This window comes from Strongylocentrotus purpuratus, unplaced genomic scaffold, assembly GCF_000002235.5.
Source record: "Strongylocentrotus purpuratus isolate Spur 01 unplaced genomic scaffold, Spur_5.0 spur5_scaffold_5, whole genome shotgun sequence".
NCBI classification, from domain to species: Eukaryota; Metazoa; Echinodermata; class Echinoidea; order Camarodonta; family Strongylocentrotidae; genus Strongylocentrotus; species Strongylocentrotus purpuratus.
Window position 1 is genome coordinate 34,406,037 of NW_022145611.1, and position 20,311 is coordinate 34,426,347.

General features: G+C 36.3%; 1 protein-coding gene across 1 annotated transcript; it reads left to right on the top strand.

Annotated features, from left to right (window-relative positions):
- Positions 1-1,299: 1,299 nt before the first annotated feature.
- LOC585283 (mitochondrial basic amino acids transporter) lies at positions 1,300-17,884 on the top strand. Its single transcript, XM_785116.4, has 5 exons — positions 1,300-1,782; positions 5,888-6,081; positions 10,856-10,899; positions 12,137-12,220; positions 12,770-17,884. Exons 2-5 carry the CDS (start codon positions 6,048-6,050, stop codon positions 13,472-13,474), a joined length of 867 nt encoding a protein of 288 aa, XP_790209.1. The 5' UTR covers positions 1,300-1,782; positions 5,888-6,047; the 3' UTR covers positions 13,475-17,884.
- The last annotated feature ends 2,427 nt before the right edge of the window (positions 17,885-20,311 follow it).

The following is a 20,311-nucleotide window of genomic DNA, read 5'->3' on the forward strand; positions in this document are numbered from 1 at the left end:
GCCCAAGGTTACTGAGATGGCAACCAAGCTGAATTTACCTCCAAACCCATCTAGAACACGAATCAACAAAAAAACCTTGTACCTATCAACTTTTCCAGGTCATGGTATAGGTACCGTCTAGCGTCGTTATTGTCGAGCATTCTGAAACACAAGTCCACTCCGAAAAAAAAAAATATTTTCAATAATTTTGTATGTGATTTAATTCAGGTTTGATGATTTTTTAAATTTCCTTTCAGGTTAAATAATAAACAACCATGACTTTTTGCGGCTGATATTTGTCGGTGGGGTGGGGGGTTGGGGGGGGTTGGGGTTGCTTTGGGGGCGAAATTGCGTTCCCCCCCCCCCCCACCCCCACTTCCGGCGCCTATGCTGGGTGCCACAGGGTCGGTGCCACAATATAGTCCCCAACCCGGTGTCAAAACATTGGTCAATCATTGTCATGCAATGCATTTGAAACAAGATGTGAAAGGTCGGTCGTCAGTGTTTATGCTTCGACTGACCGACTGCATACGATGACTATTCGGCACGACTATTCTAATAGGCGCCATAATGAATCCAGAATAATGCCGTTGATAAAAGTCGGTTAAAAGTGACCCCGGTGGGGTCACTCCCCTGCAGAGAGTGACACGTATGACCTAATACCACAAATGCATGCATATAACCCCCTTTTTTACGACAAAACAAGGACAAAATCGTACTTTGGAATACCCCTATCAAGATTCTAAGGACACTTTCGTAAATTTACCCCTATTTTACCATATTTCAAGGACAAGACTCGGCTCCGAGAATTTTTCTTCCCGGTTTTCTCTTTTCCCTTCCCGGTTTTCTCTCTTTTCCTGACCCCTATTTATCAATTTCGAGGACACCTGTGCACCCCTATTTTCTTTATTTCGAGGAATATTTTGTCCGCGGACATTGCTTGAAATTGACCCCTTTTTCCGCGATTTTGGTAACGGTCATGCGGTCCGGAAGTCACATTGAGTGACCCCACCGGGAAAGTGACTTCTCCAATTATTTATACAAGCATTTTCTGTTCCTCCCTGTAGGGCCTATACATACAGCAAACTCTAGGATAAGAGCTTGCCTTTACTTTCAGATTTAGGTCAAACGACCAAGATATCTCCTAAAGTAGAGCAAACTCATTTACTACCAATACCTAATTTACTGTCCTAATTATACCAAACACCCTTACCAGTTACCACGCCCACACCCGCGCCCACAGCGAAACTTCCAACTTCGTGTGTATGCGTGGTTTATGACTATGTGCTCAGCGCTAGCACCATCATCGGCTGTATCTCTAGTAATGTAATCACTGGGCAAGAATCTAATATACCGGATGAGTCGGTTTCGATGTACGTCTTTAGATATTGCGCTACGGGATCGCTAAAGAGCGGGGGCGGGGAGCGGCGCTATCTAGAGCTCGAGAGCTCGAGAGTGATCCGTTGCATGCCACGCGCGGATTCAGTATCGGACGTTTGCATGTGGCATGTGCATGATGTGGTGACCACATCCTGGTGATTTCTTCCAATTCTGGCTAGTGTCTACGACAGATTCGAAATTCTTTCCTGAAGTTTATGTATGGTCGAGGCCATACAGCTACAGATACTGAAGATTAATGACTAAGTGGACATTATAATCAAACGAGCTTTGCCAGCTACGCCAAAGACAAAGTGATAAAGGCCAAGGTGGAGGCGTCTGTTGAGTTTTCCTGCGCTGCTCATATGAAGACAGTCGGTCGACTTGTAATCCATATCATCGCGACATCACCACACCAGACAAATGGTAAGTAAAGGAGGAGGCCATCGGTCGTTAGATTAATATCAGATACATGCGGTAGAGGTACGGTGTCGTCCTTGGTGTACTGTATGATGCTGGTTTGAGCTGACTCAGCTGAGGGCAGGCCTGAGGGTGGTGCATGGATGGACAAGTAATAGGTCTAATATAGTAATAATAACATTAAATACCGCTTAATTATTATGTCTACTAAGTCAGTAAAATAAGTGCCTTAAAATTCTACTCATTAACTTCCAAAGTTCCAAATAGATCTAGAAAGATCTTGGATGGAGTAGTCTACACTTGCTGAAAGTGAAAAGAGGATTGCTAGACTAACTCAGTAACTGCCTAGCCTTCTTCAAATACAAAGCTCATGAAGCTAGCATTAGGCTTGGGTACCGCCCGCGCTCTATCCCAATGCAAGACCTGCTTCACCCTGCATTTTTAATAGTATTATTTATCATTTGATGCGCACAGCCGCACAGTCGCACACCCAGTCCGACTTGTTTTACTCTATGAGGAGTGTTGAGCCTTATTATTTTCAGATTCAGATTCATGGCCTCTGTGCTTTATACATGTACATGTCATTAGGGCCTGTATTCTATTTAAATTTAAATTTCTCTATTATTGCTGACAGAGAACACCAGTAGGAGAATACATTTTGTGCACCTGATGTGACGGTGACCTGTACTTATTTGTTATAGTGACAAAGGAATAGATTTTTTCCATGCAGGGGTTGTATACCAGTAGTTTTAATAGGGTGCATGCATGTAGTATGATTTTAAATTTTGTTGTTGTTGTGAAATGTACTGTACCTGTACATCACAGAGTTGCTAATTTGTGTATGATTGATTGCAACTTCAAAAATGTCTTATTTTTAATCAGAATTTCCAGAATAAATTAAGTTATTTCTTGGTGTGTGGTTTTCTTTAACTGGTATATAAACCCAGAATACTACCTGAACAAGATGTTAATTGAGAGGGGTTATAGGTAGTACATTTGCTTGTCTTGAAATAGACTAAAAAATTGGTGTGTTTTGTTATGGGTAGTGTTATGGGATATAATATATGTACATGTACCGGTAAGACTATAGTATCGGCCTTTTTACCAGGGCTCAAATTGATTTTTTGTCCACGGGTGCTCTTCCCCCTTAAAAAGAGCCCCCATGAGCCTTCTCACGGGGGCTCTTTTTTATACAAATATCCATTGAATTGGTACCTATGATACTCCTCAATTATTTGCTATTTCATCATTATCACTTTAATCAGCATTTTCCCTCTTACAAATTCACAAGCTACATAGCTGTTACTGACTTTCATCCCGTGATGACATTCTCTCGATTTTTTCCCGTTCTGCACATTATTTCCTCCTCATTATTCGGAGCAACCTTTACATTCTTTCTTTACTGAGCCGCATAGTGGCGAGGCGATTTTGTGTGTGTGCTCTTTTGGACAGGCGCGGATCCATGGTCCGATTCTACCGCCCCCCCTAGCCTCCCAAACCGGTAAAAAAAATAGGATAGTACCGTAAATTTTACCTTAAAAAATTAAATAAAAATTGACCCCCCCCCCCTGACCTGCCAGTGACACAAATGCGGCATCAAAATATTTGTGCTTCTCTGACCGTAATTAAATGCCTAAAACCCCTGAACTCCCCCCCCCCCCCATTTACGCTCGCTATCCTCTACCTGATCGTAAATACTTTAGCCCCCCACTTTGATAAACGTTCCGCGGGGCTTGTGTATATAATATATAGGCATAGAACACTGATCTTTATGTCTTTAACGTGACATATCTTCTTCTCACCTTGCAAACGAGAACGAAAACAAGGTCATTTAAAGGGATTAAGCGACAAATAATGACTGTGATTCAAATTGATGCAAATATTTGTTTGAATAAGCACTGCTATTCACCCAATCTTCTTTGTAAAAACAACTTTTACAAATCTCAGCCATGCTTACTGAGTTGAGACGTTCCATTCAATGTAAAATACTCATTAAAGAATACTCTTCTCCTAATCTGAAAGTGATCTTACAACACAGTGGCAGATTTGCATGGCTGAGATTTGTAAAAGTTGTTTTTACAAAGAAGATTCTGGTGAAAAGCATTGCTTATTCAAAAAAATCCTTGCATCAATTTGAATCACAATGATTATTTGTCGCATGATCCTTTTATTAAAAAACCTTGTTTTCTTTTTTGTTTGCAGGGGGAGAAGAAGCTATGTCACGTTAAGAAATCATAAAGATCAGTTGTATTATGCATATATACATATGATACCAGAACAAAATGTTGATTATCAGAATGTCATTTTGGAATACCTCTTTACAAATACCACATTGTCTTTAGCCCGTATTAGTATTAGTATGAGCCAATATAAAGCTATTATTCTTTATTCAGTTCAGTATAATGCTTTTCCTCAAAAATAGTTTCACTATTTTGTTACAGTTGAGACGCTAAGAAATGGTTTCAAATGTACGTTACACAAACCCTGAACCATTGCAAAATGATGGTGGTTCTCTCTCTCTCTCTCTCTCTCTTTTTCTCTCTCTTTCTCTCTCTCTCTCTTTCTCTTTATTTTAATCATGCATTATCAACTACATATAAAGCAGCAACCAAAAACTTAGGGTTATTTGAGATAGGTGAAAGTAAGAGTTAAAAAGAAAGTCATACTAAAATGGGGCTTCACCTCCCCCCCCCCCCCCCCTGAAAAAAATAAAATAGAGTAGTGGTCCTCCTGTCGAGCATCCCCCCTCCCGCTTTAATATTCACTGGCTGGCTGAGTCGGCGCAAAAATGTTCCCAAAAAACTGGACCCCCCTAAACAAATATACAGTATGTGCATTTATTCACCCGGAGATTTCTTTAAAAAGGGGGTGTTTTTTCTTTTTTTCTCTCATCTCTTTGGACTCCTGAGAAATTATTCCAAATTTAGGTGGGTACATTGAGCATTTTTCATGAATAAGGGGGGTCTCCAAGGCAGGAAAAGCCCACGAAAAAGCCCGCGAAAGGTTTTTTTTTTAAATGTTGGCAGTCCTCAGATAGGGGGTGCTTTCAAAAAGAGGGAACAAGCATAATATGCGTACCCTAAATAACACTGAGTGGGGGGCCAGGGTTTCTGCCCTTGCGCGATCGCATCCAGCTCCAGCAGACATGGCACGGCAGCGTGCACACGTACCTATAACCACTGCTGACGGCGGCACTGCACTGCGAGCTGAATCGGTAATAATAGGCCTACTCATATAGAACGGGAAATCTTGCACGCTAATGTAAGTTCTATTTCATTGGTTTAAGGTTTGAAAATTGAAACTCAATATTGTGTTAAAGTTGTAACAGGAAAGATAATCTTTATTTTATAATTCCACGGGGGCGATTTTTAATTTTGCAATTGCCCCCGTGAGCAACCTGAAGGGGGCGATTGTGTAGCTCATGGGGGCGAATCGCCCACCGCCCCCGTGTATTTTGAGTGCTGCTTTTCACACACAGCTAAAATTCATCGTATCTAGAGCTGATTAGTTTAAAGCTGTTTAACTCAACAGTTTTAAACAGCTGTAAAGAAAATTTTCCCTGTGTGAACGTCGTTTATACAATGTTTGGATAGATACGAAGTCATGATTCATACGCCGTTTAAAGCAAGCTGCAGATACGAAGTCCGAATCTAGAGAGCTTGACATTTTGAGTGTGAACGGTTATACGTGTTGAAACTGGATGGAGCGCGCACTTTGTTTGATATGACCTGACCTTTAATGCGCAATGGCATTACTGCATATTTTAAGAGCAGTTAATCACAAAACGATTGCACCAGAGTTTCTGTGTGTGAATGATGTCGTATGTTACAAAGCTGATTAGTTTAAAGCCCTTTAAACTGATCAGCTTTAAAGAATTTTACCTGTGTGTGAAAAGGCTGTATGTTTGGTTTCCATCACTTCCACGGAATCCTTACCTACATGTGTAGGAGGAGAGCCTCAAAAGTTAAAAGATATTGAACACTCCTCCAACCAGACAGATTTTAGTGTCAAGTTTTGACATAACATTGTTTTCAAGAATTGCATTTTTATTTTACCAGAGGCTAATTAAGATAATCTATAAAAAAATTCATTTGTGCTTTTATTTTTGCAGGTACATGTAGCATTACAATCCGATAATGAATCTACCTGTGCCTGGCTATGACTAACCATTCACTATGAAACCAAGCTTAGATGCTCATTGCGGTCTGATTGAGTACCAGGAGGAAGAAGGATATAACTAGAACTACCATTTTACCATACGATCTTCAACAATGGCAGCTGATTTTATAGCTGGTACTTTAGGAGGTAAGTCCATATAATGGTTCAGTAATCATTGTGATTTTTGTACTTTCTCAAAATAGACTATTGTTGTGATAGTTGGCCTGAACCAGTTCTTTACTCAGTAGCATAGCTGCTTGATGGCACAAGTCCCCTCCTCTCCTAGCCTATAATCTAGGCGGAGTGCCGAGCTTTTTTCTTTGCTGCTAGACTAACCCTAAGCAGAATGTCTGATACGGCGAGACTACGAACCGTGAGTCGCGAAGCGGCTCACCGCCTATAATCACTGGTCTAGCTTTAGTCGTTGTTTTTTTATTATCGACCATGAATCCGTGGCAGTTTTTGGTACGAAAAAACCTCATGAATGCGAAATGAACCCAACCAATCAGAAACACGTATGGAGAAGAGTCTATGCATATGCATATTATAAATCACGTGACATTACGTCATTTTCTTCATCCAAGATGGCGGGTAGTTCATGCGACGAAGATCTTCTGCGAGAAAGTTTATCATATGCGGCCAACAAACTAGGCATTCCTAATGGAAAATTCAGAGAACTGCAGGAATCCGCTATTCGTAGCGTTATTGAAGCCGGCAAGGATATTTTTGTTGCATTACCTACTGGTTTTGGAAAGAGTGAAAGATTTTTTTGGTTTCATCTCCCCTTCTTCCTTTTTATTACCCCTATTTAGTAATGGACGAGCGCAATCTTTTTTCGTTGTGGTTTCTTATATCTGATTGGTCGAACGTAACATAGGTGTACCTTATTTGGTAGGGCTGTTGAATGATTCACAGATCCGCCATTTTGAATATATATGAATATTGATTAGCTAGACCAGTGATTATAGGCGGTGAGCCGCTTCGCGGCTCACGGTTCGTAGTCTCGCCGTATCAGACGTTCTGCTTAAGGTTAGTCTAGCAGCAAAGAAAAAAGCTCGGCACTCCGCCTAGGTTATAGGCTACTCCTCTCCTTGAATGGTGAAAAGCAGAGGGAAGGAAGAAATGTAGAGATAAAAAAAAAACAGGGAGAAGGGGAAAGCAACATATCAAATTAAAGGAGATGATTACATGTACATGTACATCCCTCTTTTACAGCACCAACCCACTTCATGGTTGAGCTGTATTCAATTGCTTTCTGAGGTAGATTGCTCATGACATGCTGTAAGCCTGTAACCCTAGTGCAAAGTCTTGGATCTCATAACTTCATGTTATGTTGCTATAACTTCATGATATGTTGCTATACCAGAGACTGTCTCCTGTGTACACTATAGACCAGGGGGTGTTTCACAAAGATCCTAAGTTGGACTTAACAATTATGAATAGCTGTTAGCAACTTAGCATCTATGAAAATATTTTGTAAAAGTTATATAAAATGTTGATTCAAATCATTCATATCTTCTATTATCAAGGAGACTTCATGTTCTTGATGCGGAATTTATAAAAAGTCTAGAATACTTGAATTTTTGCTTTAGAATATATTTTATTTTAAGGCTACAAAAGTACAAAAGGCTCTCCAGTTCTCCTTAATTTTTAAGTTCAACTTAGAGATAACTTTGACGTAGAATCTTTGTGAAACACCCCCAAGTGTTATAAATCTACTAGGAGCTTTACGGTAGTATGTTTCCTGTGCCTGTTTCTTTTTAACCGAGTACAATAAATAATATATATTCCCCTTTTCAATACCCATACAGTATTCTATAGTACCGTACATGAATAATGCTGTGGTCTTCCGCCCATAGTCCTTTATTCAAATGAAGCTCTAGTGTCTGGGTCTCATCCTAGATATACAATCTTTAGTTATTTTTTTGCCTGGTTTAGATTACGGGTTAATTTTTAAAGAGCCATTGACCCAGTAATGTTTAAATGTCACTTGACAGACAAGCAGTTTGACATTGAAAAGTGATCAGACTTGACCTCTCAGGTGCCCTTGGCCTCAGGGTTAGTTTCAAATTTGCAATGGTAAGTTGTTGCAGCGATGGTGGGGGGTATTGAAGACCAAGTACAATAAATAACATAAAATCAGTAGAACACTATGTTTCTACCTGTAGTATGAGTTCAAATATTGGTGCAAAGTACTTTGTGTGTACAGGTGTATAATGAGGAGACTCAAGGTTACACTAGAACAAAATATTCTCCCGGCAGTTTGGTGAAAAAGTAGTCAGATCTTTGCATTAGGCAGATGGTATCTCATGACGTCCATGCCACATGTTCACCAGTCCTGATGTACACACAATGTATAGTGTCTGTGTGGGAAGACTATGTTGTTTGTTGTCAGATGTTTTGAAGTTCTTGTAGATCTACAAGTATGTTTGTGAATGCTCATCAAAGGTCGCGTGATCTTGTGTTGAGCAGAGTCAGCACTTCATAAGCTTTATTTGCACTAAATGCAAAATATTCAACAATAGGAATACTAGTCACGAGAGTTTGTCTAAATGCAGGAAAAAATCCCCCAGATTGATGAAAAATTACATGCCTGACATCAAATGGAATTCAGCACATGAAGTAATTTAGTTTGATAAAAAGAGTTAAAACAATGTCAATAACTAGAATGAAATGTTGCTGTTGGAAATTGTCATAACATTCTTCATACTTTAGGACTGCCTATTGTAATTTGAGCAGTAACAGTGCTTGTGCAGCACTGCAGGTGCATGAATCGATGTTTAATTACCGGTATTAGAAACTTGTACAAATACTTGTAGCGAACTAGCGATAAGAAGCTTTGTCTGTGCCACATCACTTCTATTGATTTAGTTTGACAGGCCTTTATCCAGCAGAAAGAACAAACAAGAAGAGCAAACATACAGAGATAAGACAAAAATATAAATATACTTTATCGTGGTTGGTCAATAATGAACTATTGAGAAATATCTGTAATGTTCAGATAATGAAATGAAGTCTGTTGCATTTACCAACAGGTGATAACTAATGTGTGTATTCATTTATACAATCTTTAGTGATAATGAATCAAGTCCAAGTCCAACTGAAGTACTACTCCTGTTTCATTATACATGTAGATTGGGTATAAGATAATCAGGTGTGATTGGTCTTAATACATGTGTACTTCATGATTACAATCAGACAATGCTTTTTCTTCTTCTTACAAAATGTAAATTATACATGTATATCTTTTTTGTTATCAATAATAATGATATTAATCCACTTTTTATATACCCGTAGCGCTTAATACATCAAGGATGTCTCTAAGGGCTTTACAGATCATTTATTTATCTTTTTATGTTTGTTATCGTTGAAAGTTTAGTTCGTTAATGTGCTTACATTTATTTTATTAGTCTTTTCTGTAAGATCAAAGTTGACAAGCTTGGCTGTTGAGTGGATCATTACATGCCTCACCATTCCAACAACCCAGTGAGAAGAAAGAGCTCTGTAGTAGGCCATTTGTGTTATGTAACCAAATTCTTTATTTCAGTGGGTCAATCCAGGGTCAACCTTGAGAAAATCGTCTAGTCTATAGAAGGCAAAGATCTATATTTAAAGAAGATACTGTGTAAGCCATAAGTTGAATGGACTTTTGACTAGGTATTGTAGCTTTTCCAAGAAGAGTAGGGGGGGGGGGGGGGAGCCTGGGAAGGGGGAGCCTGGGAGGGGGAAATCAATACCGGTAGGTACCATCTAACAGTGGACCTACAGTATATGTACAGTATATAACTGATGCATATCAGTTTATGAAACAGCTTTTAGAGTTTAGACTTGAGTTTAGACAAATGTTTTCCTTTTTTAATTCAGACTTGCTAGACTTGATTAAATTACCTGACTCTTGAAATGTCAGATGTATGTTTTAAAATGAATGTATCATGTGACTATCTTGCTAGACATCCAGTAGATATAATCAATAAGTTGAATTGAATTGTTTCCTTTCTTTCGCACCAATGCGCCTTTTCAAGATTTTACTGGATAATCTATTCATAGAATAACTGTTTGTTCTAATGAAATACCCGGACTGTAAATCACACACCATTGATTGATTACCTTTATATTGTAATGAGGTTAATGTTAAAATGATGGCCCATTTGTTAAATGAGGTATGCATAGAAAAGTCATGATGATAGGGTCCATGTAACAATAAGCCTACTAGTGATAGTTATATTTTCCTACTCATGCATGTATAAATGTCCCGACCAATTTTGTTTGATGTGTAATACACAAAAAACAAATCGAAATAGGTTTGAAGTATTTATGTTTGAACAGAACACATAATGGCCCTTATTTCAATAAGTACACTGTATGTTTGTATTTGTAGTCTGTGCTTGAGCGAATGTTATTTGTACAAAGTTGTTATACCAACTAAGGAAAGTACTGTTCAAGTGCTGAGCAGGCATTCCTTCCAGAGAACCCCCCTCTTCACAGCAGTTTACAATGGCCAGTATCTTGCCATTGTCAGCTAAAAGCAAAGAAATCTGACAAAAACTTTTTGAGGGGCCTACTGAAATTGCAAGGTGACTTAAAATGAAATGGTTAACACACCCTTTTCAAGATACATACCGGTACCTGTACAGGTATATTTGTACATGTACATGTACTGTAGGTACACAAGAGAAATTAAAAAAATTACATGGTGTAGCTACATGTACGTCATCATATACATGTGTACATGTTTGAATACTAAAAATAGGGGTCCTGATTGCAGATAGAGGTGAATGGTAAATGTACAAAACCGTCTGTAACTACTTACATTATAGATATTATAGCTAAGCTTTACATGATCATATGATCACAGTGTAATAATTTGATTTCATCAATAAGATCCAATACCATCTTTCTTATTTTTTCTTCTTCTTGACAGGCGTGGCAGGTGTTCTTGTTGGGCATCCATTCGACACTGTCAAGGTAATTTGATTCAAATCAGTACTGTAACATAACTAATAATCATTACATTATGAATACTGCCTGCTGAGTGCAATTGTTTAAATACTTCAACAGGTGTCAAGACAAAGTAAACTCAATTGTCAAGTTATCAAGCTGTGTGGCAGGCGGTTACATGTACTTTTGGGGTATCTATTTAACACTTTCAAAGTAATTGGTTTCAAGTCAGTACTCTAAAAATAATTAATAGTCATTACATTATGGATACTGCCATTTGGTCTTGTTCCGGATGACTGCACACTGTATTGTACATTGTACATGTACCGGTTAGTCTCTATACATGTACATGTACAGCCTGCTGAATACCAGTACACAATGATTATTGAAAATGTGTTTCGTGTTCATTAAAGAGACATGCTAGGGTGGCTGGAAGAAGAAATGAAATTCATTTAAAGTGATTTTAAAGTTTTGCTTGTAATAGATAACGCAGAGAAAAAATATCTTTATTATGAAATTAGCAATTGTTTTACTTCAACAGATGTCAATATGACAAATTAAACTCATTTGGAAAGTTATCAAGCTGGAATGTAAAATGTAATGTCTCATACATTATAGTAGAGTTTTCTTCTCCTGGAAAGTGGAAAGGGTATCATTCATATACTGCACTCTGTTTAAAACCAGTTTTATTACAGTTTTCATACATGTAGTACATTGTATATTGGCAAAAGAATTGCTAATGCATTTAGTAAGTATGGAAATGGGAATTGCATCGGCCAGTCATCAGTATACATGTACAGGTACCCTAAACTCAAAACTCAAAAGATTTATAAGGCTATTCTTATATTCTGCCCACATTTTGACATACATGTAAATGGTAATGATGTTACTTCTTTTGTATGTATGTAAGATGGAAGTATGGAAGATGTAATGATTTTTGAAAACATTTCTACGTAATGTAACATGTAGCAAGAGGATTACCTGACATAATAACAGTTATCAATTATTATTGATTATTCAGCTCTGCCTTGATTGTTAAAATGGTAGCAAGTATGCTCATTCTGTTTGCACCCCTTCTGAATCACTCCAATGAAATTTAATTCATCCTTTCATTTAAGAATTTCATCTAAAATGAATATAAATTCATTAGCCTACCCAACCTCTACATGTGCAATGTACATCTATACTCCTACATGTATAGGCATTGTCAAGAAGGTAGCAAATTGCTCATTTTTACAGATGTATTATCTCAAACACTTTTCAGGTTCGTCTGCAGACACAGAGCAGCACTGCACCCAAGTACTCAGGTGCCTTCAATTGCTGTATCAAGATAGTTCAACAGGAATCAGTAAGTTCAAGTATTCCACAGCTGCGTGAAGGGTCGGAGTACACTTCTCATGTAAATCATATTTTGGGTGGGATTTATAACAGATACAGCAAGACAATCACAATGCGTTGGCATTTAATTATATAAAGCCTCTGCAATGTTGCTTTATTTTCTATCTCCCAATATACTGGTATCAAGCAATCTTGTAAACCCTCTCCATATGTATTTTGTGGTAAAGAATCGTTGATGTATTTATTTTTTGCTAGAAATTAAAATTAAAAGTGTATTTTCATGCTTTTTTTTCTTTATAATTTTAGGGTAAATGTGACCCTAGTTTGTCAAAAAAGGGTTTTGTAAGTTACTACAATTAACACAATATGTTTAGATAATGACCTTAAAAACATTTTATAGAATTGTCACTATTGATAGGCTTACATGTATGTGAGAAGGCTCTCTAGTTTATTTTATACTAATGGTTCATAGATTTGTTACAGTATGTTTTGATTTATTCTACGATGTCTTGAATTATCCTTTTAGACCATTAACTCTGTCATCTTTTTTCTTTACCAGGTGTTTGGTCTGTTCAAGGGTATGGCCTCTCCACTTGTAGGACTCACATTCATTAACGCACTATTGTTTGGTGTGCAGGGTAACATGCAACGGCAGTTTGATAAACCTTCCCTCCACAGCCACTTCATATCCGGAAGTGTCGCTGGATTTGTGCAATCCTTTATATCTGGTCCAATGGAACTCGCCAAAATAAAGGTCCAGATACAAGGCAAGGAAAGAAAGGGAAAGTACCATGGATCAATCGATGCCCTTCGGCAGATCTACAGGATGGAAGGTGTGCGAGGATGCTACCGTGGTCTCATGTTGACCATAGCAAGAGACACACCTGGTTTAGGGATTTATTTCATGTCCTATGAGCTGTACTGCAGTGAACTAGCCAAGTTAGATGCTGATGGTCAGATAGGAATCACAGGATTGCTGGTCGCTGGGGGTTTAAGCGGAATGAGCTCATGGATTCTCACATACAGCTTTGATGTGTTTAAGACTAGGCTTCAAGCGGACGGGTTAGACGGGAAGAACAAGTACAAAGGTAGCATTGATGTCATACGGAAGAGTATCCGCAAGGAAGGAATACGAGTAATTAACAAGGGACTTGGTACAACGCTCCTGAGGGCATTCCCTACCAATGCTGCAATATTCACCTGCGCAACATTATCCCTTGAACTAATGGGGCAGACAAATAATAGTAATGGAAGACAAGGTTGATGATGGGAATGTATGTAGGGAATAGAAAAGAGGTATATTTATTGCTAATATTTGTTTAAATCCACTGTTGTATGGTTTACTTATTATTGAATGTCTGATATTTGTCACCTTGATCATAGTATGTGTACTTGAATTGCACAAAGAATATACGCTACTCTAAATGATCAAGATGATTATTGTATGCCACTGTTACATGTAGCATGATGTTCAAATGGTAATCAGTTAATCCATCCACATAATCATTGTAGTAAGGTCTGGTGCACAATGACATGTTGTTTCCTCATGCTAGGTACCTGGTACTAAATGTTTGTACTGAGCAATACAGGGGTGGCATATTATTTGCATTCTGGAATTAGATTATTCAAACACTCACACACTACAGAAATACAGAGATTGCTGATGGAGTGTGTTTGTAGAGGTACCATTGAATCAGGGCAGAAATCCTTTATATTGATTAATAATAGTGTAAACTTATAGTGCGCACACACTGTCCAGGGACGCTCATGACGCTAGCTCAGTAACAGTTCTCTATTTAATACAACTTATACAAGTAAAGCAAATAATTATTTAATAATAAAGTTATTACCAGGGTTTGTATGTATTCTTGACAAAGTGGTCCATTATACCTTTACTAAATGTTTACTTGAGTTTCTTTCAACAGTCCAATTTCATATGAATGTATTCAAAGGAATTATTTTATGCTTCTGTGCAATTACTTATCGAGGAGCGAGAGAATCCATTCAGCACATGTTAATAATATATTGGTACTTTTATTCTTCAACAGTCATATTGTTTGCTTTATTGCTAATTGGTTTGGGAATCTTTAGATACGGTACACAAAACAAGAATATTTCAATAATGACCCTCGTCCAAAGTACAGTGTACATTTTACATGTACCTGGTACATGGAACGATTGTGGAATTCTACATGACAAACACCATCCTTTGGTCTAAACAGCATTTGTCCTGGAAGCATGCATGAAACTGAGATACATAATGAGGATATTTTTTTCCTTTAGTCTTGAATAATGAAAAGAAATTGTAAAAAGAGTTACCTACATGTAATGAAATTTCATTACTGAGTCAAATTGTCTATTTTTTACTTGACATTTAAGGATTGAAAGTAGATTTTTTTTTTTTTTTTTTTGAAATTTAAATATGACAGTCAATTGGGTGTATTTGAATAGTGCCTATTTAAGAATATGAAGACAATCATGTGGAACTTCCTGAATTGTATCATGTAGCTGGTAGCATTCAATTGGGAATGAACCAGTGAAAGCTGGTGAATATCATAAATCTATGTAATTTTTTTTTGCTTGTTCACATTTGGCCACAATTGTAGTTTTAATTTAGTTGAAATTAATATATTTCTTATATCAATAAGATATTGAATTAAGATTTTCAGGGTGCGAACGTATTGCATGTAGTTACATTTGTTTAGCTTTTTTTCTTGAGCAAATCATCAGTTTCCATCAGAATTTACTGTACTTAAAGGAAACCTCACCCCATGAAATAACTGTAGTTGTTCTGAGAGATTTATTATATTCCTGCCCACTAATCTACAAGATTCCCCACCAAAGTGTATGAGAGAGGCATAAAGCAAGAATAATGTACAGTTTCTCAGCACTACATGTGCATCGCTATTTTCTTGATAACGTGACGTACTATGTAAAGTTGTTTATCAAGTAAATGTATTCAAATTTATGGATGCTTCCTTCCCAGGTGTGTGATAATGAAGCATTGCATTCACCTGCTGTTATCTTTTGTACTACAATTGCCAGAATGCAAATTGCGAATAAGTTTGTGCTCTTCTGGGATGAACATTTCTCATAAATGAAAAAGACTTGTCAAATGCTATGTTTTAGTATGTTTAAGTGAATTAGTTAATATATGCTTTTCACCAAATATAATTTCCATCTTCTCAGCTATGATTTTCCCTCTTTGAAAAGTAAAGGTTTTGACATTTAAAAAGTCTTTCCAACTAAAGCTTGATGCACAATACATGTACAGTGTACAACTTCAACTGGTACATCGCATTTTTAAGAAAACGGCTGTGCCCATGTTGTGCAAAAATGCATCACATCATGCCAAAAATATCTTCATTATATGTACATTTTCATAAGGATTTGTTTATATCAAAGGGCATGAATGTATCTCATTTTCGGAAAACCTACACTTATTCTTCGGGGTGAGGTTTCCTTTGATATCCTCAAAGGTGTAAAATGCATTGTATAAAGTATTTGGTTGTGTGCATTGTAAATGTTCATTTTTGCATTACATGCTCATTTTCTTTCTAAATGAGAGATAAATATATTTTGTGAAGACTTGATAAAATCTTTATTTGTTTGCATAAAATTATTGTAATGCTGCTATTCCAGAATGTGAAGGAAAGTTTTTTCAGGAATATCAAACATGGGCATTAGACAAGTGATACATTACTTATAATTGTTTCTATTCTTATTTCCTAGTTTATGGTAGAGGTAAGAATAGTGGTAACAAACTATTCATGTTACTTGTAAATAAAGGGAGTAAAATTTATTTACAGGACTTTCTTGTTATTGTGTGAATGAAGAGTTTGTTGCAACAAGAGCAGTGTTCCCCACGTCCTCTTTTTAAGGGGGGGGGGGTGGTATTTGAAACATTATGGTAGGCAGGTAAAACAAAACCAAATCAGTAAGTACCAAAAGGACTCATTCCTCATCAGATATTTTTTCTCCCTTTAGAAGATTAACATCTCATATGAAGTATAAACATGTACATGTGCAGCAAGGACAACAATTTGTGTGGAGTAGTATATTCCATGAAGTAACTAGTTTCTTATTCAGTTGCTTTGTTTAGTATTCAATATTTCAAATGTAGTGCCTTTAAAACAATCATCATGTGCTTCTCGGTTCTTTCAGCTTGTTGCAGTTGTCTGGAATGTTGGGGTTTTTATTTTATCTCATTCTGAAATGCAATTATTGATTGGTACATTGTATATGCCATGGTTGGTGGAAGTGCATTATTCCATTTGAATCCTTAAAGGCAACCAAATGGTATATTTTGGGATTGCTGAAATATAAATCTACATGAATAGAACAAAATTTACTTCAGAATTTTTAATAGTGATTAGTTTAAATTATATGTAGTATTATTTCGCAATTGGCTAGAAATGACTTGCATGTATTTGAAGTTTTCTTTGTTGTTGAATTTATGTAGTCAAGGATATGAAATTCGTATTGTTCTATTTGTTAATGTAAGACAAAATCTAGAGGGGAATTGAATGAAAGATTATTGAGTTGCAATAAGTTGATTGATACCTGTCTTTTGTATTAGTGAAGGAGAAATTAATATCAAGGTACTTGTAGAAAGAAATCGAGATGCTGTATTGAATTTTGAGTTTTATGATATATCACTGAAATGACTTGGAAGAACCCATTGGTTGCCAGATTGAAAAGAAAGGAAACAGAGAGTCGGATGCATATTACATTAAATCTTTTATTTCTTAGTGGATGAAATGTTGAGGTTATTTGCCGTCAGCATTTTCCAGTATTTATGAAAACTGGTTCCTTGCCTTGATGAGCCTTCTTAAACAACTCTAAACTATCTAATGCAGTTCATTATTGGAAGTCTGAATTTTAAAATAAAACAAATTAACGTCAGATGTTGTGAGAAAGCAGTAGTATAACAACATTTATGTAGAAAGCAAACATATGTATGAGCCGCAGCTGGATAGAAGTGAAATATTATCCTGTAAATTGCAGAGAGAATATCATGGTTTATATTACTAATTCCTGTATTAAACATACGTTGACATGTGGTGTAGCTAAGTATTCTATTGGTATTCTTAGATGGAGTTTAGTGATGATATTTATATTTTTCTTTCCATTTGTATTCAAAATTGTTATTTGTTGTAAAAGAAATCACAATAAGAGATTACTGAATTAATGTGGTCTTGATATGGAATGCTATGTAAAAGCAATTAATATTTTTTTTCTTCAAATGGTTTAGGCTGACTAATTAATGATACGGCAGTAACAAAGAATGAAAAATAGGTACCGGTATTTGTTCAATGTAATCTGCATTTAGTTACTGAATTTCAATGCATTCATTTTCTTCCTCCTTTCTGACAGTAGACCATGTAATGCATGCTATTTTGTATTATAACAGTTGGCCGTTTGTAAGCAAGCATGTATGATGTATAAATAGCACCAGTGCTATGAAATCTGCATGCATATCACGGAAAGAACTACATGTATACAGAAGTGAAATTGAGTGTACTGAAGTCTCAAAATGAGCAACATTTTAACCTCTGAAATAATGTTCTTAAAATGTAAGTGCTTGTCTGATATATATTATGCTCATAGCATATCATGTCTTCCTATTTTCGAGCCTTTCAGGTTGAATAATAAAATCCGAAAGTGCCAGTACAAAACTTAATGCTTCCGTTCTTTCTTTGTTGAGTCGCAAGGATACATTGACTAAGAGGAGTCAATGAGGTTTCCAGATATGCTGCAGGATACAAATTTTGAAGAGAGAAAATTTTTAATGTTAGCTCCAATTATGAACTGCTCCTTCTGATCGAGACTAAAAAAATATTAATGAAAGAACTAGTGAACTAAATATGTCATGATATGAACGGGAAATGGGACTAGAAACTTTTAAAGAAACAAGATTATTGAGTAATTAAGATAAATCTGACAAATAACATGAATATTTGAATGTAGAGATCACTAGTGGTATATTCAGCTCCTCTTATTAGTAGATGGTTAGTAGCTCCTCTTATTAGTAGATGGTGGTAGGATGGCTTGTCTACGTTGTACTAAAATTACTCATGCTCTTTATTTTTATGATAAAACTGATATATTTCTAGCTGCCTCACAGAATGCCTTTTAGGGATACTATTTTGTTATACATTCTAGATTTACACAAATTATTTCTAGGTGATTGGTCCCATATAAACATTAGACAACAAAACACATATCAGCATCAAAAATAATATTTTCCTCAGCAATTCATTGTCTGAGCCATCCATTTATTTCATTCCTTTTTACATATTGTTATAAACTTGTAATATAATTTGCAGTTTTCGAGAAAGTGGGTTTGCACCAAATACATGTACACAATATCATATAGCATAATGTTGATTTTTTTACAAGTGAATATGACAATGAGTAAACTACACTGAAATGACTAACAAAGCTCTGTTCAAGGTTAACAAAATTAATGGGACACAACAAGTACACTTTCATTATAGTTTTGCACATGTGCAAATTATGGGGAGGGGGGGGGGGGGGGGGGGGGGGGGGGAGGTTTGTCCTATCGGTCTAATGTGTACAACCACACATCAAATGCCATGTTTTATATCCTTCCATCAGTTTTAAGATATCACAGAACCCCTAAAACAAATCAATGCAATGCCAAATCTGTGGAATTCTTCTAAAATAGCAAGCTGAATAAATGCAGTTATGAATTTCAACTACATGTACGGTACATGTATTACAAATTGAATTTTTGTTGTAAGTATTTGTTTAAAAAAATCCTGTTTACGTGTAGGTTCTTCTTGCAGAGTAAACACTTATCTGCGGAATCAACTTCTTTTCTAGTGTAAATTTTGTGGCAAATCTTACAATGAAATAAAGATTTCCTCAGTTTCTCAGATGTACTAAAGGAAAGGAAAGGAAAGGAATGTATCCAGTTTGTTATCACCCAAGTAACAGTGGTCACAGAGTCTTCTAATCCCATCGCTGGTCAGAACCTTACAGGGAGATTGGATTTGTTACTAATGACCGGTCATTAGTAAAATCATGTTATAAAAAAACAAATAAAACATCATCTTATAATACACATCATTTTGTTCGGGCATTAGTAAAATTACTCACACTCGGTACCTTCGAAACAGTCCAAACGTCCTCGGCTATCGGCGTGTTAGATTGTTCCAAAGGTACCTGTGTGGGTAACTCTTACTAATGCTCTCACTGCTGTGTATTATTTGTATACTATTCCACAGACACAGTCCAGATATATACTTCTGATGAGAAGCAGAAGCCAAGAATATTTCATAAAATAACTGATCATAATTATGCTCATTTTATACCATATTGCAACAGTAAGTATATTTTTGCTCTTCTTTATGTAGATATGCAGTATATTAAAACAATTACTAACCGGTACTACATTTCGTTTTTGGTACACCTAGAATGAAATATATACTTCAGGAACATAATGGTCGTTGGTCAATTATACAGTCATCATGTTCCAAAATGCCCCTAAATATATATATATCAAATCATGCACAGTACAGGGGAAGAAAAGTATTTCAAAGTATCATTCAATTTAACAAAATACATAACACATGATTAAGAAGATTAATATTTTAAAAAATAAGTATTCAGCAATTTTAAAAAAGCAAGATAAGAAGAAAGTTTGTAAAGCTTGAATGTTTGCATGTAACATAACTGTAGCATAATAATTACATGATTACTTTCACAGCCTGAATCTAACAATGACAGGATAAGAGAGTTTAAATTATAAAAATCAATCTAGACCTACATCATAATCATCAACCTTATCTTTAAAATCATAGTCAATGCTATTACTGCAGTTTAAAAATAAAAATGTATATCTGTATGTACTTTCAGTGATTCAGTCTATTAGTTCTATGACATAGAATGACATATAAAATAATAACAAAGTTGAACACATGTGGACGGTTTTCATTAAACTATGTACTTCGGATACATCATTAAGACAGAATTGTTCAGAATTGGGCATGTAGTTTCCTTTGAATGTTATGCTAAATGACATTTGTGAGTAGTATAAATAATGCACCACCCTGAACAAGAGTCAAACCTGCAT